The following is a 24,424-nucleotide window of genomic DNA, read 5'->3' as shown; positions in this document are numbered from 1 at the left end:
CGTTTGGTGCACTTGACTTCAAAACCCACAGATAAACTTGTTGTACAACACTTGAGGGTACGAACAGATTCTCCGAGCGTCTGCAGATGACTGTGAGCGCTAACGTACACAGAGGAGCAGGAAGTGGAGCTGGATCATCTCTTTAGTAATCGTATTGATTAAAGTTTGGAGCCTCCAGCTGTTTGAGCAGCTTCCCAGACCGAGCAGCGCTGCAGGAAAACTCTTTTATTAATGCGAGCGTTCAACGAGCAGAGGGATGAACAGAGGAGGAGGGGAAGAAGGAGGAGGAGGAGGATTTTTGCTGTAATTAAAATGTGAAATTAGGGAGTTTGGGTACCAAATGGACAAGAAACTATAGCGCCAGTTTAGAAGTGAAAACTCAGACGTAAAGATCAACATTGAAAGGTCGTCTAATGACACTTCATAGCCACTTCTTACCCCAGGGTATCTGTTTGTGGTGAGTCTCAGCTTCACAGTAAACAGTAAGTTCCACTGAGGCTTCACTGTCTTCCCTCAACTGTTTAAAACCAAAAAAGAAACAGATTTTCTTCCCACTGACTGTTTAGGGAAATAAATCCTCCTCAAATTACTAACAATAAAAAACAGGATGTTCTTACGCTGGATTGTGCACCTCCTGCTTTTGCTCTCCATACTCATTGATTTTCCCCTACACATCAAACCCTGCTGATACCTGATTGGTCAGCACTACTCAGACTACAAACAGAAACCAGAGTACTTCAGTTTAAATACAGTGCACTGTGACTATCTGCTGTTTCCTCTGATATTCCCTGTTGTTTCATTAAACCAGTGACTCATCCTAAGCTTCCCTCCAGGTGGATGAAGCTGCGTCACCTGCTGACTGTGACTCAGAGTTCACTCAGGTGGAAATAAAGTGGAAATCCTTTGGTTTCTATTCAGATTAGAGAGGTGATTTCCTGGAAAACCCCCTCCAGACAGATATATGTCTTGTTAATGTGCAGAACAGTTGTGTAGATTATTTTTTTACACATAGTCATTTCAACATAGTGAAAGCCTGCTGTGACTTTATCTTTCTGCCTGTCTCTGTCTTGTTTGTGTGTAAATAGGTTTTTGTCCAACTATTTACAAAGATATATACCGAGGCCCTAAGCCAGGGGTGGCCAACCTGTGGCATGTGTTTGTCTTTTGGTGTTCGGCTCTTTGATCCATTCATTAAAAAAACTATATATATATATATATATATATATATATATATATATATATATATATATATATATATATATATATATATATATAGTTATGAGTAGTTATGTGCTGATCAATCTAAAATATTGATATGTTGATGCCAATGTTGGGATCAGTATTGATCAATGCTTAAGTGATGAGATTGATACTTAAGTTTCGGTTTCTCTTCTCTACATGTGCTCCTCTGAATCGCTCATGTGCTCATAGCTATCTAGATAGATAGATGGAAATGTATTGATTTTTATTTTATGTCATTTCGTTTATGTGTGAGAGAAGGTGCGTTTGTAAGACCACATGTGTGATGTGGCTCTTTGTAGTACCACGGTAATTTTTGTGGCTCTTGGTCTCTGACTGGTTGGCCACCCCTACCCCAAGCAGACTTACATCCATACATTTTTGTATTTTATTTCACCCTAGAAGTTGTTTTATTTCTTTTTTTTTTCCAGATATAAACTTATTGATTGTGTTTACTCAAGATATTAACACTAGTTTACGAGTGATGTTACATTTATTTATTTAACTGTAAAATAACAAACAAATCAGAAATGCTTGATTTATCCTAGAGGGAAAATTTGGAATATTCAGGTAAATTTATCACTCAATTGTATCCGATACAGAGTTTAAAAGCCCATCGACAGCTGCAGGGTGCCCACCTATCAGTCAAGTCAGCCTTGCCCTAATATGGGCAAAACTCATAAGTGTAAGATCTTTGAAAACAAGTTATGAAATTCACCCCTATGACTGTGTGTTGCCATGAAAAAAACAACACGTTTGTTTCTGCTGTCATCATTAGCTTTTTGTAACAGGTGTGTATGTGGTTTCTCTTGTTTTTGGAGCCAGCCTCAAGTGGCCACTACATGAACTGCAAAATTTAGCACTTCCCAATAGGCTTCATATTTTTTGTCTGGAGTTTGTCACTTGATTTGATGTGCACACTATTTGAGGGGTTTAATGTTCCTGAACTTACTTTAGGTCATGTCTTAAGTTTTGTGACCATTTACGTGGACGGCAGGACTTGGGATTTCACCCCAAACACTTCAACTGAGAGATAACCAACACTGCCACCAAGCCAGAGCCCCCCAAAATACCCAAAACGAGAATACTGGGAAACTTGTGAAATGTTGGGCTCTGTTTTTAGCTGACAAATGTCTCAGAAGTTATCAAATATGGTTTTGATAATGTGACACGTGGCCTGTCTATTCAGACTTTAAGCAGCTGAAAGCAAGCAAGTTAACAGGATAAAGTCTAAGCTTCCTGGAGCGTTATGTTACAGGAGGATGGCTGCCGTGAGAATATGTTCTCAACACGTATAAATGATGAAGCTAAAGGGCACAGATCAGCATCAGTTTGATATTAATGACACAAAGTAAAACAAACACAAAAACTTTGTTGTTCTGCGTGCAAATGCTAGAAATGTGTTTTATGTTTACATGTGCGTGCAGAATCTGTTTTCAAAAAGGGAACATTAAAATGAATTAGATCAAATCCAGACGAGTAACAAAACAACACATTTACATACACAAACACAAGCTGCTGTAAATACAGCAGTAGAGAAGGATGGAACATTCTGGAGTCTGTAACTTAGTGGTGCTGGTCCAAAAAGCGAGCAAGTTTATCTACTCAATTTTTGTCAAGGTCTTTCTTTGCGACAAAAGTAAATATTAATTGAGGTATAATACACAGTGTTGAAGGAAATAAATGAATGCTGTTTGAGTCACAGAATGTCACAGTGAGAACATTGTAATGTCAGACTTTAATGTATATTTCTATGTTCCCTTTATTAATCGATAATGAGATCTAGATGACTTCAGTAGAGTCGACAAAAGACACAGAGTGAGACATCATTTTCCTGTGTTCCCGCCTCACTCAGGAGACCCGGGAAAAAAGGACATCACACACGTGCGCAGTGGGGGCTCGCGCTGTCATTTTCAACCGCTCGTGCCGCCTACAGGCTTCTTGTCTCGTGAGGGACGGTCAGAAATCAGCGGCTCGTGAAGGTTCGCGCGGAAGATTCTGCTTATTGTCAAGCTAGCTAATGTTAGCATGGCAGAGACAGGAACACAGCGTCTGTAACCGTCAAAATAAAAGTCTCATATCTTAACTGACCAAAATAATGGGAATCACGACAGCTCACAATTGAAGAAGCACTAAAAATTTTGTTTTTAAATAAAAGGGCAACCCACTGCTGTGAAAATTGAATTTCCCACGAAAGTTCTGAAAAATGTAGTCTGAGATTCTGATGAAGGCTGACTTGACAAAGACAAAAGGCCTATGTCTTTCTCTCTTCTAAAATTGAACAGCTGGGACTATTTTTAAAACAGCCCATTACACACGACCAACATATAAAGGATCTGTTTTGTAGCTTTGCAGGTTTTTTTCTTTTCTTTCTTTTTTGTTGAATAAGGAAATTAGGTGGACTTTTATAATGTAAAAATGAACAGTTAGCCTACCTGTGAGATGGATATCCTCTGTTACAACAGGAAATGTGAAGAATCACTGGCACTTCTTTCGCATTATTTCACTGTTATGGAACAGTTATGGCAGTGCAAACTGAGTGTTACCTGTTGAGGACAGAAAAAGAGGAACACTATTAGTGGCATGCTTTGTGGGAAACAGTGTGTGAAGTAAACAGGTTTTTTTGTGTGTTTATCAAGATGTATTACAATTTGTTATCTTGGGCTGGGTTAAACTACAACTTAAATGTCATTATTGGGTCATATCACACTGTATACTACATTTTTATTCTGCAACATCAGACGCTTATTTATTCCTCATCCAGAAGGATATTTAAAAGGGTCTTTCTATCTTAAATATATGTGAAGAGATGATCACATAACAAGCGGTATTACCTAAAACTGACAGGTTTGTGAGTTATATCTGTATTAAAAAGTTGGTTTAACACAACACACTTAAAAAAAAGCTTTAAATCCTATCTTTGAATCAGAACTATTCTGTGTTTTATTTTGAAAATCTGTTCCAGGAAGCCGTGCCCATGTCCACTCCTAATCCTGTTTGACTTCACCGCTCGGTTCGCTTAGTGACGTCTCTCACCGGTAAAATCCACCGTAGAGTCGGATGAACTGACCGCGTCTCTGCCTTCTCATTCGCCGGGGCTCAGAGCAGCAACACGGCATCACCGAACCCCAACTGCCACCTCTCTTGTCCGGCCTGGAGGGCCGCAACAAGCCGCTGACAGCAAGGACGGGACACGGAGCGGACACCGCTTCTTCACCGAGGATGATGGATGTAACCCTCGTACCAACCAACGGACACGGAGCCCGGTGGACACGGCGGAGGGGAAGCTGGGACTTCTGAACATCCTACCGGTAGGAGGAAACCAGTGCGGGAGGCTATTCCTTGAATTTGAACCTTTTTCTGCAATGTCACCACCAAGGAGACGCGGCTGAGCCACCTGCTCCTCTGACCGCGTCAACTCTTCCGCACGGTTTAACGTCAGCTCCGGTATGAGCAGAATTGGTCCTGCCTGTCACATCTGACCGGGGTGCGGGGGTGGTGGCGGGTTGCTGGTGGGGACACGTTTGGATTTTTGGATGAGAACCGGTCACCGGGCCGGATTCGGTGCGGAGGGACGCCGGCCGGAGCGGAGGAGGGGGAGGGAGGAGCGGCAGCGGCAGCAGCGGCTGCGGGCAACCGAACTGAAGACCTCATCCCCGGGGGGAGAGAAGCAGCGAGGCGGCCACAGGAGGATGTGAAGATGGGTTTAGTTTTCGGTCTCCTGTGGCTGTTTACCGGCTTCCTGCAGGGCGTGCACGGACAGGGCGTGTACGGTAAGGACGTCACTAATGTACAAGTAACATGTTGTGTCTTAACTGATACGTGTGCACGTTAAATTTCCCAACGGCCGCATCGCAGCACGAGCCGCGTGCAGCCCGGAACACCACCCGCACCGAGTGACCTTGTGAGGGATTTAGTGTGTAGGCACTGTGTGTGTGTGTGTGTGTGTGTGTGTGTGTGTGTGTGTGTGTGTGTGTGTGTGTGTGTGTGTGTGTGTGTGTGTGTGTGTGTGTGTGTGTGTGTGGCTGCTTCTGCTGCTCAGTCAGTCATGTCACATCCATGCCCGGCCTGAAGGCACAACAGGTAGGCTGCTGCACACCAACACACACCTGTGAGCGCCGGAGGCTGCTGCACGGTAATGTCCCGGTAATTTCTCTGCAGCAGTCTGTGTGAACTGACTGTGATGTTCTGTGTTTTCTGACGCCATCACCACGCTTCCTGTGTTGCAGGGCTGCAGGTGTGTTCAGGGTCTGTGGGACATGTTGGTGCTGCTTGACATGAGAGCAGCAGTGAGCGTTGTGTTTTAATGAGCTCACACTGACCTTTCTCTCTCTGACATTATGCTGATTTATTCCTGTTGTTACTGTAGCTGTCTCTATAATTACTCTGCGCTGTAAAATGAACGAGCCTGTTTGTTTTTATCCTCTGTTTAATGGAACGCTGACATGTTTCTGAGGCGGCTGTGGGGGGGATTCTTCATTTAAATATCTCAGAGCACATGATTAGCATCTGTATGATTTTTAGCGAGGTTGCTCAGACAACAGCTCAAATTATGGCTCTCTAACTCCTTCCAGAACTTTCAGCCCCACGTCACACTTTCATTAGCCTAACCTGAAATTTGAAACACCTGAGCAAACTCCAGCTGCAGTTAAAAGCTCAGGATGGTGCCTGTTTTTTTGTGTAGCAGACTAAAGGTCAGGAGAAACTCTGAGCTCAACTTTCAGCTTTTTGTGACTTGTTTTTATGATATCACTGTTACAGATGTCCTGATCCGGGTTCCCAGACAGTCCCATTGCTGTGTCAGGTATCAGTGAGGACACAAACCTATGCACTGATTAGAAACCAGAAACCATTTAGACCCCCAAAAGGCAACCAGGAATCAATTCTTCTTCTCTGCGCTAAAACAGCAGCTGACACAGCAGGTTTTAGCTCAACTCTGAGCAGAACTTCACGGCAATGTTTACAAATATTCTCTATCAGAAATTCAGGCCCCATTTACACAACGTTTCATCTGCCAGGTCTGAAGTTGGAGCTCTAACTGTCTTGTCCAGAAGCAGTAGAGTTGAGCTGATCATCTGGTGTATTGGGGAATGCTAAGTGCAGGAGTGGAGCAAACGATGCACATTTTGTTGAAAGACAGTCAGCAGATGCAACAGATTGAGCAGCACAAACACAACATGGTAGTCCACGATGATCGTACTGTTGCAAGCGCGAAGCAGGGAGTGACGTCAGCGTTTCCACTGAAAATGCTCTATCTGTTTACAGCGTAACAGTGTCAGGAGCATTTCAGAACATTTTCACTCTGGAGACCGTTTTGAAAAGTTTGCATTTAAAGTGATACTCTGGGATGGAACAAGTTGGGTCCTATCACAAGGTTTAGGGCAGAAATTACCCCTACAGCAGTGTTTTTGTGCAGCAGAAGCCCAGGGCGCTCGCACCAAACACCCCCACCCTGCTCCTCTGCCGGTTTCCTCTGCACTCAGACGGGGCCATATTGTACTTGACCATAAACACAAATAAACAGACTCCCACTGAAAAAATCTGATATCGGTTTGCATTCACGCTTTATTTAGAGAATTTTTCAGTGGGTTACTTTCACACAAAAACACCGCTAAATAAGACTCTAGTTCTCATCGTGGCGTAAAACGGTGCTACCTCCGCTGCAGAGCCACAGCTGGCTACGAGGCGCTCACCGCTTAGTGTATCAGTTCGCGCGCACGGCGTGCCAGGTATTAACAAACGCAGGTAGTCTGCTAGGACGAAGAGACACGATGAGAACCTTATTTAGCAGTGCTGAAAAATTTCTAAATAAAGCGTGAATGCAGACCGATATCATATTTTTTCGGTGGGAGTCCGTTTATTTGTGTTTTTGGTCAAGTAAAAATTGGCCCCGTCTGAGTGCAGAGGAAACCGGCAGAGGAGCAGGAAGGGGGTGTTAGGTGCGAGTGCGCCCTTGGCTTCTGCTGCACAAAATCGCTGCTGTAGGGGTAATATCTGCCCTAAAACTTGTGATAGGACCCAACTTGTTCCATCCCGGAGTATCACTTTAAGGTTTCTGTGTTGACACAAGGCTGAAATGCAACAACACTTTAGCGTTTCACCCTAAAACCGTCGTCTAACCAGTCCCTAATTGTTTACATCTCATCCTCTATGACCTCACATTGTACACTCTTTGGTTTTGGCCTCACTTTAGTTAGCTGTTGTGTTGTCCATGGTTTTGCGCAGTCTGTGGTGTCAACCTAAAGCTGTCAGCAGCTGTGTGTCTTATAGAAGCTCAAAAGATGTTTTTCATTGGATGTAAAATTTGAAATAGGTCCCCGAGTGCAGCATGAGTCATCACTCCAACTTTTTATTTCTTGTCATTTTCAGTCTAAATATTAGTGTAAAAATGACAGTCTCTGCTTGCTATTATGCAAGTCTGCATTAAAAACCAGCTGCGTTCCTCAGCTGTGAAATCTCAGTGCATCAAACTTTGGTGTTTATCCTACAGAGGAAAGGTGTGTGAGGAAAGAGGCTTTGATTCTTTAAGATGATTTAAGATAAAACATTGACGGTTTGTTTGTATTAACCTGCCATATGTCCCTTTTTTCTAATGTAAATTCAGGAAAGATCAAGGTGTCCTCAGGGTCTTTAATCCCAATGCTTGTAGTTCGTTTTATGATCTGCACCCTGTAATTTTCCTCTGATATCATAAAGTGAAGCTTCTTTATGGAACATTTAAACATTTCTGTAATAAATCAGCGGGAAACAGCGTGTTTTATCACTTTAATGTCACAGAGAGAAGACGTTTCTCAGCGCTGACCTTATAAAAAAACATCTGCAGTACTCCTGTTTCCCCCTGCTGCAGATGTTAGAGTACACCAGAGGATTACACAGAGTGAGACTGTGACCTTTTACTGTTCTCACCTGTCAGGTACCAGGTTTTTACTGTAACACTGCAGTAACATGTCGAGGGGAGACCTGGTAAACTCAGCTGGTGCATTAGAGAGTGCGTTTTCAGCTATCAGTGAGTCTGCTGCTCCCTCGGAGAAACATCTGGAGCTTTATTTTTTGACCACATCAACAGTCTGATATCAGTTGTATGAGACGAGATGTTCTTTTAGCTCCGCACCTTTTTTAGTTGGAATTTTGGGCATTTTTTGGATTAAATATGAGGAGAGAGAGGAAACATGAAGAGTAGAGGGAAGGGGAGGACATGCAGCAGAGTGTCAGGCTGAAATGATGAGGTCATCACTTAAGGATCTCCTAATTAATGACAAATTGGAAGAATGGGCCTCACATCAAGGTCTACCCATAGCGCCACCCTTAGACAGGCCCCTAGCGGATTGGCCAATCAAAGAGAAGGGAGTTGGGAAGGAGGTAGCCTTAAGGAGACAGTAGCTAAAATAATGTGTTTCAGACAGAAGCTAAAATGAGGGTTTTCCAAAACACCAGTGTGAGAAAATAAAGGTGTTTTTATGAGCTGTAAAGCGTATAAAGCTACTACAGGGGAACCAATGTACTGTCTGTAAAGAAAACTTGTCAAAAATGATCTCTCTAAACAATATTGGCAGCTTCAGGCTCCCGTACATCATCCCACTGTGCAGTGACAGTTTGACTTTCTCTGTGACGTTGGCTCAGATTATCTGTAATCTGATATGTCACAGATTACAATTACATCACACACACTGTTACTTATACTGTTTTAAGTGCTGACGTCCGTGAGTCTCACCCGTAATTCCTATTCCCCGTGGGGGCGGGGCTTAGCCTGCCACCAGGACGCAACAATGATAGAAAGGAAGGAAAGATGGAGGTTAAGAGAGAAGTGGGGGATTAGGACACAACATCTGTGTTTATATGAGGACTTTAGAGACAGGATAACGGAGAAGACCTTCTGTTGGTTAATATTTTAAATGTGTACTCTAGTATTTTGAAAGTGATCTGAATTAAAGCTGCACTGTCCAGGATGATCCAGCCCTTCGTACATCTGGTGTCGAGCTTTGCTTTAGCACAGATCTGAGAGCATGATTTGAACACGTCAGTGCCTGGACGTCAGACATTTGTTAGGAGTAGATTATTGGAGTTCTTGTTTAGATTACATTTAAAACATACTGTACCAGGGCAGCACTTTAGCTCAGTCTACTCCATGTAGTGGCTGAATTCCTCTAAAAAGGTTAAATTCCTGCTCTTGGCCCATTGCCTGATGACATTATCCACTTTTTCCTTATAGTTTCCTGCTGTATCTGCTGTCATATACTCTCACTAAAGGCATTTGAAACCTAAAAGTAATCTTCAAACAAACAAAACATACTGTATTTCATAGCAAGCATGAAGGAAAGTTTCCTGCTATGAGATATAAGTGTGAAAGGATGAAGTTGGAAAATGTCAGGTAATTGGCTGGAGTCAGGACCTCAAAATTTGCCTGAAAATATCTGAACTTCATGCATGAACAAAATATATAGAATTTAAGGGAGCTACATTGAAATTTACATTATGAGGTTCATCTGACACTGAATGTCCCCTGCTCTGGGTAACGGACGGAATGACTGGAAATTTTCAGGAGTGTAGAAGGGAGAAATAAACAAGCTACATTAACTATATGTGGAGCATACTTTGGTAACATACATTGTAAGACAGTTTACAATTGTGTAAATCTGACAAGAAATCTCATGCTTCATGTCGCTTGTTTGAGAGGTCAAGTTCTAAAAATGTCAGGACCTAGTCGCAAGGTAACAGGTATATTTTCTTGGATGACTAAGTGGAGAGAAAAGACCAGGTGACATTAAAAAATATTGACTGTTTTGCCATGAATAGTATTTCAGAGCACAAGTTCAGAATATTGCAAGACCGTGATGTCTGAAATTTGTCTGACTTTTGTCAGAAGTTAGAAAAGTCACAAAACTGAAATGAACTACATTGAAAATTCTCTTTTTTTTTTTGCATGAAATTGTATATTACTTTGACTCAGGGTGTCCCCTGCTGTGGGGTACAACGATGAGAGGATAAGTCCTGGATTTGTCAGGACCTCCATGTTTGAAAATGTTCAGGAGTTTACGGATGAAAGGAAGATATGCATGCTACTTCAACTATATTGGGAACATTTCAGTAACATACATTGTAAGACACTATCTATATAATTGTGTAAATCTGACAAGAAATCTCCTGCTCCATGTTGCTCATTTTAGAGGTTGAGTTCTAAAAATGTCAGGACCTGATCGTCAGGTGGCAGGTGAATTTTAAGGATGAAGAAGTGACGTGAAAGCAGACCAGGTGACATTAAAATATATAAAATGGCTTGCCATAGAGAATACTTGAGAGCAAAAGTTCATAATATTGAATATCAGATGTCTGAAATTTTTCTGGATTTTGTGAGAAGTGAGAAAAGTCTCAAAACAGAAGTGAACTACATTAAAAATTCTTTTTTTTGCATGAAATTGTATATAACTTTGACTCAGGACGTCCACACCTGCTGGGTACAAGTATGAGAGGATAGGTCCTGGATATGTCAGGACCTCCATGTTTGAAAATTTTCAGGAGTTTTACTTGTGAAAGGGAGATATGCATGCTGCTTCAACTATATTGGGAACATACTTCAGTAAGACAGTATGTATATAATTGTGTAAATATGACAGGAAATCACCTGGGCCATGTTGCTTGTTTGAGAGGTCGAGTTCTAAAAATGTCAGGACTGTATAGTCAGGTAACAGGTGAATTTTAAGGATGAAGAAGTGATGTGAAAGCAGACCAGGTGGCATTAAAAAACATCAAATCTCTTGCAGTGAAGAATATTTCAGAGCACAAGTTCAAAATGTTTCAGGACATCAATGTTTAAAATTTGTCTGAATTTTGTCGGAAGTGATAAAAGTCACAAAACTTAAGTGAGCTACAGTGAAATTCACTTTTTTGCATGACAGAGTCTATCATTCTGACACAGGATGTCTTCCGCTGTGGGGTACATGTATAAGAGGATGAGTCCTGGATTTTATCAGGACATGCATGTTTGAAAATTTTCAGGAGTTCACTTGTGAAAGGGAGAAATGCAAGGCAACAGAGACATACTGCATTGATAATTCAATATACTGAAGGACAATATAGCTTATGTGGTGCAGAAAATCTTCTGCTTCATGGTATTAGAGGTAAAGTCCTGAAAATGTCAGGACGTGTATGAGTTTTTATTTTGACTTTCCTTTTTTATGTTGTGTGTTTTTACAGTTTGCTTTAAGTTTAAAGACCATGTTGCTGCTCTGGCTGTAAACTTGCTCTGGTTTGTGTTGGTCACATTCTGTAAGCTCCGCCCCCTTAATGTCGATGTACTCACTAAATCTCTGGGTTGATTCACAGACTCGTGTAAATCTTGTGTTACAATCCTCAGTCCGTTCCTTCAGCCGAGGATCAGTTTTCTGCTCCTGCTGCATCTTCTTCATCACATTCATCCTGCGGTCTGTCACAGCGTTGACTCTGAGTTGTTTTTCTTGTTGACGTCAGTTTTATTATTTACTGTGTTGGAGTTGTTGGTGTTTTTGCTCCTCGTCTTGTTTGTGCCTTTCTTGTGATCTCAGCGTCGTGCTGGCTCATTCTCACCTCCTGAAGTCTCTCCAGCCCGTCTGGAGGTTAAAGGTCAAGCACATTCAGTGAGTGAGCAGCTTTCTGATTGGCTCCTTAGATCCCTGTAGTAAACATAAGAAATAACAGACGGTCAGCTGCCTGCGCTTCAATCAAACAACAAACTAAAGAATTGATTCAAGAAAATACATTTAAGTGTGTGTTTTTGTGTGGGTGTGTGAATTAAATGCATACTGTTCAGACCAATTAATGATAGCATTAAGCTTCTGTGCCATAAATGTTTGTGTTTCTGTTTAATCTGCTACACCACACACACTAACGCGTGCTTTGCTGCGTGCCACAAAAGATACAGTCAAAAGTTTTTGTTTGTGAACATGTGTGTGTGTGTGTATGTGTGTGTTTGATTGACAGCTTCTTTAGCAGCTCTGACACAAACTGTGGGGGGACTGAAGGTGACAGGTAGCAGATGTGAGGGTGCCACACACACACACACACACACACGCACACACACACACACACACACTGCAGGGGCTGATGGGTATTCTGATGGTGTCTCTCTGTATAATGAGTTCACCATTTTGTCGCTCTGTCTGAAGGTTGTCTGAGATATTAAACTCCTCATAATGGACTCAAAGTGTCCCATCATGCATTGTGACAAGCCGTGTACAGTCACTGGTCTCTGACTGAGCCCTGCACACACACATCAGGTGATTTTTTTCAGAAATTGGTGGAGTGGAATAAGTGATGTAGGAAAATCTGAGAGCTCTCTTTGTTTTGTAGCTGAGTCACTGTAGACAGAGTGATGCAAGAGCAACCAGCCAACTTTAAACTTTATAAAAACAGTTTTAAAACAACCAAGAACTTCTCAAAACTAATGATGGGAGCTGAACTGGAACTGAAAGAGACTGAATACAGTAAGTCTCTGCTCCGACGTCGCTACCACAAAGGCTTGTGCTTCATTTGAGGAACTATCTGCTTTGTCTCAAGGTCTGATACACAAAGTGTGCTGCAGTAGAGATGTACAGTTTGTTCTTGTTGTACATTATTATGGAGATTAGCTCTCAGTATCATGACTCTACTGCATGACTGCACTGTATCCTTACACTGTATACCAAGGGTAGGCAACCTTTTCCATGACTTGACTGCTCCCCCTGGTGGCTGGCGGCAGTATAGGTCAAAAATGTCCATCTCCCCAGTCATTCCAGATGGGCTGTGGTCAAACGTCTGATTGTTTTGGTGATTTGATGATATCATTTGGCTGCCTTGTATTCAAGTCCTCTTTTTTCTGTAAAGTTCAGTTTCATTAGTTACAGAAGGTTAAAAACAAGGTTTTACGTTACGTTAAATGATGATTGACAGCTGCCGTTCTCGTGTATTTTTTTGGGAGATTGTAAAATATGTTGGGAGTAGGGATGGGTACCGAATTAGGTACTTTTATAGGTACCGACCAAATTCTGTCAAAAGTACCAGGTACCGATTTATGTAAAACCAAAAGGTACCATGTTTAGGTACTTGAACACATCCTTGTGACTATGAGGTAGTGGAAGAGAAGGTAATTTTCCATGGTGAACATGAACACAGCATTGCAAGGTTATATAATGAAGACTAAATACGCTAAGTTGAAAATGTTTTATATTTTATTATTTAACAAATTGATATTTTTTACCACATGAACACAAAAAATGTACCGAAAATTGGTACTGAGTACCGGTACTGATTGCCAGGTATCGTTTCAAATGTGAAAGGTACTCATCCCTAGTCGGGAGGTAGAGTCAAGAAGTGTTTAGACTATTGTTTTTGTCAGCCAGCTCCACTCAGGTTCTCCCAGAATCCCTCACAGTCTTTACTACACAGAATCTGGCTGCACAATGGCTGCTAGTGGCTGCTAATAGCTGCGCCTGAGTACAATGGTAAATGGTGAAACCACACTGTCCATGTGATGAATGGTATAACTTCCTTCCGTTTCCTTTTTTTTAACAGTACAAAAAAGTTTTGAATGTTTTACTTTGTTTCGCCTACTCTGCTAGCACTGTTTTCGTGTTAGGTCTCAAAAAGACTCTGCACACTTGATGTCCTACATCCCACACTTTCACAACAAAGGGTGCATATCATTCGGTCTCCTGGTGATAAATCCTTACTCCTTTGTCCAACTCTGTTGGAAAGAACGACTGAAACTTGGTTTGTTTGCCTTGATAGCACCGCTAAGTGGATGTGATTGCGAGCTAGCCGGCTGACCTCCCAAGAGATTTGTAGTGACACACTTGCAAGACACACTCGGGCAACTGTAAAGCAATGATTTAGATTTATTAGGGATGCACAATACATTGGTTTCAGTATCAGTATCGGCCGATTTTGGTCATTTTGTTACATATCGGTATCGGCCGATACTCATTAGCTGTCAGCCATTTTCAGAGCATCTTGAAAGATCTTTCAAGACTCAAATAATATTTTTTTCTATGTCTATGTAAACACCAAAACTACCAAAGAAGAGTGCACTCTCTTCCTGTTTTGATCCTCAAAACATGCAAAACACTCTTTTGATCGCGTTCATCTCGGGTGCGTCATCCTTTGATCCTCTCTATGGTCGTTTTTTCTCACAATCGCGCCGCTCTTTCTCTCTCAGTTACCTCAACACATCATCTCAGATTGTTTTTTTTTTTTTTTACCAATATTGATATTGGTAAATATGGGTTATCGGCCATAGCAGCAATATTAATATCAGAAATCACTATTGGTCAAAATTTTCATATTGGTGCATCCCTTAAAATGTATTATTCAATGTTGTTTGTTAATTTTTTATGTAAGAACATTTATAGTGTGCTCAATTTCTAGTGAAGTGTTCAAGAATACAAAACAATAGATTTATTTATTTATTTATTTATTTATTTATTTTGACCTCTGCCTCATTGTAATTATTCCCTGTATGCCAACATAAATAGCCTCACATGCCATTTATGGCACACATGCCCTAGGTTGCCTGCCCCTTCCTTACTGTAGAGATACAGTATCTGATGCATGACTCATGATAGCGATAAATCAGGTGCATTGATGGTCATATGATAATTCTATACAATATCAGCTTGAGTGAAGAATTCAAAAGCTCTACGGCTGATGTCTTAGCGCCACCGTGAGGACTCATGAAGAAGTAACGCGGAGGAGCAAACAATTACGCATGACTTCTGGTTTCAAACACCTCCACATGTATGAACTCTGTGTGTGTGTGTGTGTAAGAATCAGAGGGTGTACATGTGTGTTTGTGTGTGAGCCTCATCACTGTCACACACAGAATCATACTAAAGATCACCTACAGGCTGTTATTTCTGTGTGTGTGTGTCATGCTGTTTGTTGTCGTCTGTAATGGGGGAGGGTTCAGCAGGACGGTCGGCCTGTCAGCGAGCGCTCATAATCTAAAAGTTTGGGATAATCCGGATCCTCAAAGCTGAGTGAAGGAGGCGAGGAGTCCGGATCCCTCAGAGGAGTCTGAGACGTTTGGTGCTGCTGAGTTTGTGTGACAGCGAAGAGAAAAAACAAGACGATTTAGCGTGAAGGTTTAAACGTGTCGATCAGCAAACAGCTCAGAGACGTCGGCCGCTGATTCAGGATCTGATTCAGACCAGGACATCATGACTGATCGGTACTGACAGCACACATCAAGACCTGATGTCCTGAGAAATCCAACACGCACACAGTTTGATCATTTGTGTTGTCAGCGCTGAGTTTAAAGGAGGTGTTGACTGGTAGATATTTTCACTGACTTCAACCAGAGTTTTTACAACATCTTACAGCAAGCAGAATACAAGTTTATGTTCACTTTCAGCCAATCAAGACAAAGAATAGATAGTCCAGAGTCTTTCCAGATTAATTCTCAAACTTCCCTTCCAGACAATCAGAGGACGAGCCTTGTTTGGCCTTGGGTTATGCCTGAACTTCCTGAACCAAGTCATTAAAACTGGTGGGAAAGACAGAGGAGCCTTAATCTAGACCTGGGCTAAATTTAGTTAGCATGCTACTGTTAGCAAAAAGATAAAAGATATCACTGCAGAAGCTGCACTCTAAGCAAGTTTATTTGTCACAATTTATATTAGACTTAATAAAAGCGACCTAGAAGTCCAGAAAAATGTTGGATTTTAAGATATTAAGAGAAAAAAATGACCAATGAGAAAAATGTGCTTGTTGAGTTTCTTTTTATTCCTTTGAGGTCTGACTCACTACTTGAGACAAACTCAAGTGGTCACTCAGGGAACAGCTGTTTTTAGCACTTAGTTCCTACACTGGCTTTATTTTTGTGCCTTGTAAAAAATATGTAACTCTTTGGTTCTTAGTCTGCAAGACACAAAAGCACTTTCTCATTTTTTGGATTTTCTTTTACTGTGTGACCGTGAGTTTGTTTTTGTGGTTTAGAAGGACACAGTGACACAAGAATATCTTTGTTTGAGGGACATCAAGCTCACCAGCAACAGATAAAAACAATTTTTATTTTCATTGTCAAGGAGATTCCAACATGGGGCTCTTTTGGGACTGACTGATTTCTGGGGAAGGTCTCCCTAGTGGTCACCCAAAGGAACTGCAGTTCAAGCACTTTGTTACTTTGTTGGCTTTGTTTTCGGTCGTGGTAAAAATGTAATACTGTTATATTGCTTTCCTCCAAAAGAGATTAGCTCTTTCTCTTTAAAAAAAAATCACTTTGAGACTGTGAATAAATGTTTGTTTTTGTAGGACATCAAAATCACTAGTGAAAATTTTGGAAAAAAGCCCCATCTTGGAAACGTGTTTATTTTTGCTATTGTTGGACATTCTTGGCTCCATCATAGACTGTAAAAAATAATTTACATCGTCTTGTTGGGCTCAAAGTGAGGTTGTCACAGAAACTGCTCCCCCTGGTGGCTGGCTGCAGTATGGGTCAAAAATCCATCTCCCCAGTTATTCCAGATGAGCTGTAGTCAAACTGTAAAAACTTACTACTCCTTGTAGAAATTTTTCATGCATTCGATTGTTGTGGTGATTTGAAGATATCATTTGGCTGTCTTGTATTCAACTCCTTTTTTTTTCTGGAAAGTTTAGTTTTCATTAGTTATTAGAGGTTTAAAATGAGGTTTTATGTCACGTCAAGGCTCCATTCAGATTCATTCATAGCCTTCACTGCACAGGCTCTGGCTGCCAATGGCGGCGCCTGTGACGGGGGTATAATGGCTTCAAAACTGTATAAAGGTAAATGGCAAAGCCTCGCTGAACACTCTACATGCAGTCTATGAGTCTGACCCATTGCTGGAGACACACTCTAGTGGACACTCAGGGAACTGCAGCTTTTGGGACTTTCACTTTGGTTTCATTTTCAGCATTAGGGGCTTTATGGGGACTGAGCTGAAGCAGATGTCCTGAGATGAGCATAAATAAATGAGCTGCACGCTCTTAACTGAGTGAGACCACAAATTTTTAATCAGGACGTTAAAAGTCCTAAAACCCTGAAGAGGGGGCGGGTTTACCTCAGGACTGACTGGAAACGACCAGAGGAAAGTCTGATACATCAGCTGATCTCAGAGAGGAATATAAGAATGAAGCAGTTGTAGAAGCTGCAGTGTGTGTGTGTGTGTTGTTAGTGTGAGTGTGTGTATGTGTGTGTTGTGATTAAATCATTAACTCTGCATATTTGACCTGATCTCACTTTACCTTCTTGGGATTAATTATAAACATTTTAAATAACACGTTTTTTTAATTTCTCAGCTGTGAAGCTTCCTCACAGACAGGAAGCCGCCATTGTCCCCCCTCCTCCCAGCCTCCTCCTCCCCCCCAGTGTGTTACCGTGTTTATCAAGCCATTAGCTGTGGGTTTACTGTGTTAATAAGTGTTAATGTTTGCTAATGAGGACGGAGCGCTGCAGATTACTGTGAGGGCTGTAGGCCCGCCTCCTGTTTCCTGCTGGCCAGGAGGAGGAGGAGGAGGAGGAGGAAGACTGGAGTCAGTTTGTAGCTGCAGAAACAGATGGAAACAGTCACAGTCTCTGGAGCTTTCAGTCAGCCTGCATGGCCCTCATGCTGGAGACACACAAACAGGTCTAATGTGGACTGAAGCTGAGTTCTGCTGCCGTCAGCTCGTCACGCGTCACATGATTTATTCAGTGTGAGCTCCTAAAAGCTGCACACCTTCCTCCTGCTCCACACTCAGCAGCTGGTGTCAGCGATGACTCTTCCTCCTCCTCCTCATCCTCGTTGATTGGTTCAGCACTGTGGGACTGTACGCTGATGGGGTGGAGAAAATCCTGTGTGGGGTCGTTACTTAAAGGTACAGCTCTCAGGTGACTGACTGACACACCTGTCTTACTTTTATCATCCACAGGTGTCTCCTCCTGGGACCATAGTTCACTTAACTGAACATCATGCTGTCATGCTGAGCCCAAGACCTTAAACCTTAAACTCATCAGGAGAAACTAGTGGTCATTAAGCAGAATGCAAGTTTAGGGAACTTCTGGATACACTTTTCTTTTGGATCTACCTCCTAAAAATGGTGTATAAAAAAGTTTACATCTGAAACTCATGTTTTCTGATCAAAGTGGGACATCCTGTATTTATTAACGACAGTTTGACCTTTGACCTCTTCAAACTGTCTGTCTGTCAACTCGTGGGTGCGCTTGCTCCGCTGGTTGTCGCCGACTCCTTGTCAGGAGGTGGAGACAGTAGAGTGACACCTCATGGCTCAGCGAACATCTCTGTTTGTTGACCAGCCAGCGTGACAGGCCCGTTTCTGTCCCACTAAACATTTGGCTGAAGAAATTAATCAGCACGTCTGTTCAGATTTACTCTGAGACCTCCAGGCTGAACAACCGAGGATGAGGAGAAACAGCAATGAGAGGAGGGAGAAGAAGTAACTGCTGTAAGGGAATGAGAAGGAGAAGAAAACACTGTTAAAGAGCAGGAGTAAGATTTCTGAGGAGAAGAGAGAAAGAAGTATTAGAGGAGAGGAATGGAGGGATCCACCAAGGAAGGATGGGACAGAAGAGGAGAGGAATGTATGGGGAAAGGGTCTGCAATCTGCGGCTCTTTGACTCCTTTGCAGTGGCTCCTTCCCTTACGAAAGAAAAATTGCAGCATATTGGAAAATATAATGTCATATATTAGGTAATATATCCCCATATACGAGATTTAGTATTTATATTTTCCAATATATTGCAATATATTGTATATGTGCCCTCAATATATTATTCCATGTATATCATAATATATCAATAATATATGGGCATAATTTCAACTGCCAACATGCCCGCTTGATTGATCTGTGGCAGGAAATTAGCAAACGACTAAAATTAGGAGTTGAGCAATGATATCAATTTATGTGATCACATTGAAGTATTCTTTCAAAGATTTGATTTTTTTTGGCATTTATTTAATTTCATTGTTGAAACATTTTTTTTTAATTAAGATATTTTTTTAACATTTATGCAAATTTTTAAATTTTAAATATTTTGCAAAAATTGGAAAAAAATCCGAAAAATGACATTTTTTTAACATAAAAAAAAATTAAATATATTTGAAAAATTGCAAAAATATTTGAAATATAAAAAAATTGCAAAATTTTCATTTTTTTACTGAAATTCTAAAAATGCAGAAATAAAAAAAAGATATTCAAAAACTTAAAAATTGAAATAAAAAAAACTAAATAATTTTTTGTAATTTTTATTTATGTATTTATTTGTTTATTTTCAAAAAAGGATACTAGGAGGAGAAGTGGACACAAGGGCACTTTTCCTCAGGTTTGATCAGTAACTGTTGCCCCAGTGCATGCTGGGAGCTGATTGAAGGTAGGGGAACACAAAAGTGGGTCTTCAGTGTGTTATAACAGCTTGTGTGTGTCATTCTATTATGTGTGTGTGTGCCACATTGTGTACAGCGCCGACTGTTTGTGTGTGTGTTTGGCTGTGATTCATTCGGAGGAAGTTTACATCCTCACACTTATCTCGGTGACACATTTGCATTCACTGGGTGTGTGTGTGCGTGTGTGTGTGTGCGTGTGTGTGTGTGTGTGTGTGTGTGTGTGTGTGTATGATTCATAGATTAATCATATGAGTAGCTGGGGGATCTAGCAGGGAGAGAAAAGAGACAATAAGATGAGATTTAATCGGCTGTAACCGTGCTCATGTCTGATTCTGTGTGACGTCGGTTTTATCATCCACCCACATCCACAACACTCGCTGCCACACGAATATGCTAACCGTGCTCATAGTATCACAACTTAAAAATCAGCGGCTATCATCACTTAAAAATATCTACCTCCAGAAAGATGGCCGACTTTTTAGGCATTCTGGTGTGGCCAGTTGTTTGTGAAACACAACTTGCTTCTCCTTACACTGCAGTGTTTACATTCCAGTTAGCATCTGAGACCATGTGTCTGGATCAAAAGAGGAGAGAAATTCATCCAATCAAAATATTTTAAAATAATCTGTTCTTTCTTGACTTATTCCACCACTTCCTCACAGTCACCAGGATTTCTTTAGGTACCGAAACACAGTACCGTTTCATTTTACGTGAACCGGTACATGGTACTATAGACCCAATTAGGTCGGTCCCCATAAAAGTACCTAATTCGATACCTATCCCTGATGCAGATTAGTAAAATATCCAAGGTCAAGCTTTGTGACGTCTGTCTTCAAGAGAAGGGATGTGTATGGATAAGATATGGAAACCATAGCCCTTATCAATTTGGCTTATCGATGCAATTTTTTTATTGATTCCCTTATCCATTCATCCTGGGAATTTTCTGTGTCCAAAAATAGCTTTACAGGTTTTCTGTGTCACCATTTTATTGCGCTTATGAGTAAATAAATACGAAATTGGGCTCTGGATCTGGATAGCTCTGGATGTAAATAAAGAAACAAAAATCACACGTCACATGATGTTGAGTATTGTTTTGTTTTGCGTTATTGACTAAAGTAGGCCATCTAGTGTCTGAAAGTGGTCATAGCAATACTTTGAGTTGTTTGGAACCTTGAGTTAGCTGTAGTTATGCTAATGTCTGATTGTGATTTGGTCCTGTCATGAAAGCTGAAATTATGTTTAAAAACCAAAGTTATATCTAATTATGCTAATCGCTAGCATATCAGTGCAATTTCCCATATATGTTAGCAGCGTTTTCTATATTGTTTTTGATACATAAGGAAACATACAGTTAGGAAACTTACATTTTTTATGTGTTCAGTTTTACAGAGTTTCTTAAGCCATCTGCCATGCTAAGATAGCTGGGGCAGAATAGACGACGTAAGGCCGGCTGTTCCGGTATAACGCTAAGAATTGATAAGGGAATCGTTACGCATTAAGGCTAATGATGTCGATAGATTGAGTCATACCGGTTATCTATACCCATCTTCGTTCAAAAAGTGAAGAAATACATTGTTTACAATTTTTGTTTGTCTAATGAGGCGGGATCTATCATTTAGGAAAACCAGGAAATCTAATCGCTGATTGTCTTTAGCGACACAGCATCAAACAGATTAGTGTCTCAGTGTAAATATTTGATCTGGAACAGATTGTTAGCTGCTATTGATGCAGATATCTGTTTATAGATCCTGTAAATCCTCAGATTACCAGCAATGGGAGCTGGGAAGTCATTACAGTAGATTGCGTTCCTCCTGTTTTTGCTCTCCATACAGAGTCTGAAGCAGCCACTCGACGATAAAAAAATAAAAATAACAATCACAGCCTGTCAGAGACAAAAACAAGAACTTTTAGTGGATCGAGGATGAAAACATCTCTAGAGCCGCGGTTTGAAAACGTTGCAGACAGAATCAGTGAAGTGACTCGTTCCTCATCTCTTCACCTCGCTCCATCTGATGTGTTTAACACGATCACGAGGTGAGCAATGAGACGATTAGGAGCCGCTCGCCGAAGACTCATTCTCGTTGGGAACATTAGCAGATGTGCGCGAGGATCAGCTTACAGGACAACTGCGATCAAACAGAGGAAATGTTAACGTGCTGCAGCATCACAGCAGCTCATCTTCGGCTGCAGAAATCCCACCTTGGGGAGACTTATCTCTCCCAGTGTGAGGATTAAGGCCATGTTTGGAGAATAATACGCAGTGTACAGTGTGCTTATGTAAGCTGTCAGCCTGTGAGCTCTGCAGGCTGATTCAGCCTCAATCCAGCAGCAGCTGCAAGACGCAACATGATGGAGGCACTCAGAGGAAACTTCTACAAGTACACAACTCTGACACACAAAAACAAGAGAGTCACAGCAACCATCACAGAAAGTTCTTCTTAGCTGTCACACAGCTGTAGCCCTCGCTGAGCAGCTCATTCATCATCTCATAAACAATTCGTCCGGCTGAATGTCAGAAAGCTTCTTTTTTCTCTGAGACTCGCAGAGTATTAAATCTCCAACCTGCTCTTTCTTTTTCTCTTGCAGCCTCAAATTTCGACACCTTGCTGCTTTCTGCTACACATGCAGCAGTCTGCAGCTCTGTGCTGTTGCTAGGCAACCACAGGATCAGCTGTCAGTATTCAGACAGCTGTTGTTTGTCTCTGCCGTTACGGTAAACATGTTTAAACTTGGTTATCAACAACAAGAAGACAAAATCAAACAGTCAGCAGGAGTTACCGAGCAGCTGCAGACCTGAAGCTCCGCCCACACAAAGGGTTTCGCCAACATCATTGGACAGGGAGACCTGTACCAGGGTTACCATGACTTCAACCACCCTCTGAGTTTGTTTAGGACAGTATTATACTTTAATAATGTTTGATTCATATCCCCAGTTGGAGTAGGAAGTGTTTGCTGAACTTGCGAATCTGTCGCAGTGTGTTTTCGCTGATAAAACAAACAAATTGCCAAACGGTCAATCTAATATTAACTCAGCAGACAGGTGAGGTCTGTCTCTCTGTTCTTGGCTAAAAATAAAAAGTCAACGCTGCAAATAAACTTTTTGAAATCAATTTTGCCATCAGTCCATCCATCATTCACCCATCCATCCATCCATCCACTCCTGCGGCTGTCAGAGCCGTTCCAGCTGATAAAACTGTAAAATGTGAATTTTCTGCCTGACGACTCCACTCCTCCATCACTGCTCTTAGTATCCCTCCCTCTGTCTCTCTGTCTCTGTAAAAATGAATGGTTTACACTCGTCCCTCCTCCACGCCTGAGCGGCGTTGTGAGTGATTATGCATTTCCTGCCTTGTTGTGTGGAGTGGTGGCTGCGGCAGAGTGAGGCGACACTGGCAGACACGTTCAGCTCGCTGAGTATCAGGGTCACCGTCTCTTTGGTGTTTCAGAAGATGAACTAGTTCTTCTTCCATGGTTGTGATTGGTGGATAAGATCCCCTAACCCGTAAATTCAGTTCTCCAAGACTTCTCCCACCCTGTCCAGGATCTCTGTTGCCTTTACCAAACAGCAGAACTCCTGAAAGGGAAGTGGACATCTGAAATCCTCAAGATTGAACTGAACAGTCTTCATCTTTTTCCTGGTCAACTCTTCAAGTCTCTGGCTAGTATTACCACTTTTCCCAGTGGTCCTTTTCGGTTTCATTAATGACGTCCAAACCCTCCTCAAGACCCCTTTGTAACATCACAATGACAACTGCTATCTTGAAAGACTCAAAGACCTCCAAACCTCTGAAAACTTCTTCTATAACAACTTGTGACCACCAAATATCTACTATGATCCTGAATATTCAAGAAGCCCTCAAGAACTGTGGTATCTCATCAAAAGCTTGATGCCAGATCGAGTTAACAACTGGGACCTTGGAATGGAAACAATGAAGAACATACAGGTGGATTTGACACCTCAAATACACCAGATACATCTGCAGATCGACTTAATTCTGTTGCGTGTTGACTGCGTTTGTCAACTCGCATTGGCTGCATCTTCAGTCCGACAAGTTGCATGACTGACAGACAGCTGGATAGAGAAGTCTCTCTTCATTCATGTTGGGGTGTAAAACCTCAAACCTGTTGACTCCTGGTCTAACTCTACACAATATGTCCATTTGTCGTCATGGTCGAGCTAAATACAAACTGATTTTGACATGGTTTTTTTTATTTTGGAAGTCACTGAGTGTTTTTAGGTAGTTTCCAGTCACAACTCCCTGTCCCGCTCAATCTTTACACTGAATTTATGTGTCACAGCTCCAGTGTAGGTTGACAGATTGATTGGAATGGAAATTTATATGATCCCTTGGCATGACAGAGCGGAGATGGACTGCAGGCGCATCTGGTGTATTTCAGCCGTGAAACCTCCAAAATCTATCAATGGTAACTTCTGGCTCCAGCTACTTCAAGAAGAAGTCCCTGTATGTTATTCAAGCACCTTCAGAAATCTAGAATTGGTCTTCAGCAATAACTAGACCACTGTACGACTGAGACCTCTGCAACCTCCTCATGAACCCTTGAAACCCTCTGGAACCCAAGAAGTCCTTTTGACCTCCAGTGATAATTTGTCAGATGCAATCTGAATCCCACACTCTTCACATTTATCTCTGTCCCCCACTCTTTGCTTTGCTAGTGCTAGTGTGGTGGCCGATAGGCATGAGGCAGTTTGCAAAAGGAAACAACACATCCACACCAACAAAAAACACAAATGCTAACAGAACAGCACAGCTGAAGCAGAGTCAGTAATATAAGTGCAGAAATGGATACCACAAGTTTAGGGATGGGTACCTTTTACA

General features: G+C 41.6%; 1 protein-coding gene across 1 annotated transcript in view; it reads left to right on the top strand.

Annotated features, from left to right (window-relative positions):
• The first annotated feature begins 4,246 nt into the window (after window positions 1-4,246).
• Window positions 4,247-24,424, top strand: part of mdga2a (MAM domain containing glycosylphosphatidylinositol anchor 2a) — a 118,224-nt gene continuing 98,046 nt past the window's right edge. The window contains exon 1 of the mRNA XM_074691791.1: window positions 4,247-5,012. Within this exon, the coding sequence (XP_074547892.1) occupies window positions 4,940-5,012 (73 nt within the window). The 5' untranslated portion in view covers window positions 4,247-4,939. The remainder of the gene's footprint in view (window positions 5,013-24,424) is intronic.

The sequence above is a fragment of the Halichoeres trimaculatus genome, unplaced genomic scaffold, assembly GCF_033239565.1.
Source record: "Halichoeres trimaculatus isolate MK-OKI-2021-1 unplaced genomic scaffold, fHalTri1.1 fHalTri1_scaffold_17, whole genome shotgun sequence".
NCBI lineage: Eukaryota > Metazoa > Chordata > Actinopteri > Labriformes > Labridae > Halichoeres > Halichoeres trimaculatus.
The sequence above is the reverse complement of the archived record's forward strand: the minus strand, read 5'-3'. Positions and strand labels throughout refer to the sequence as shown.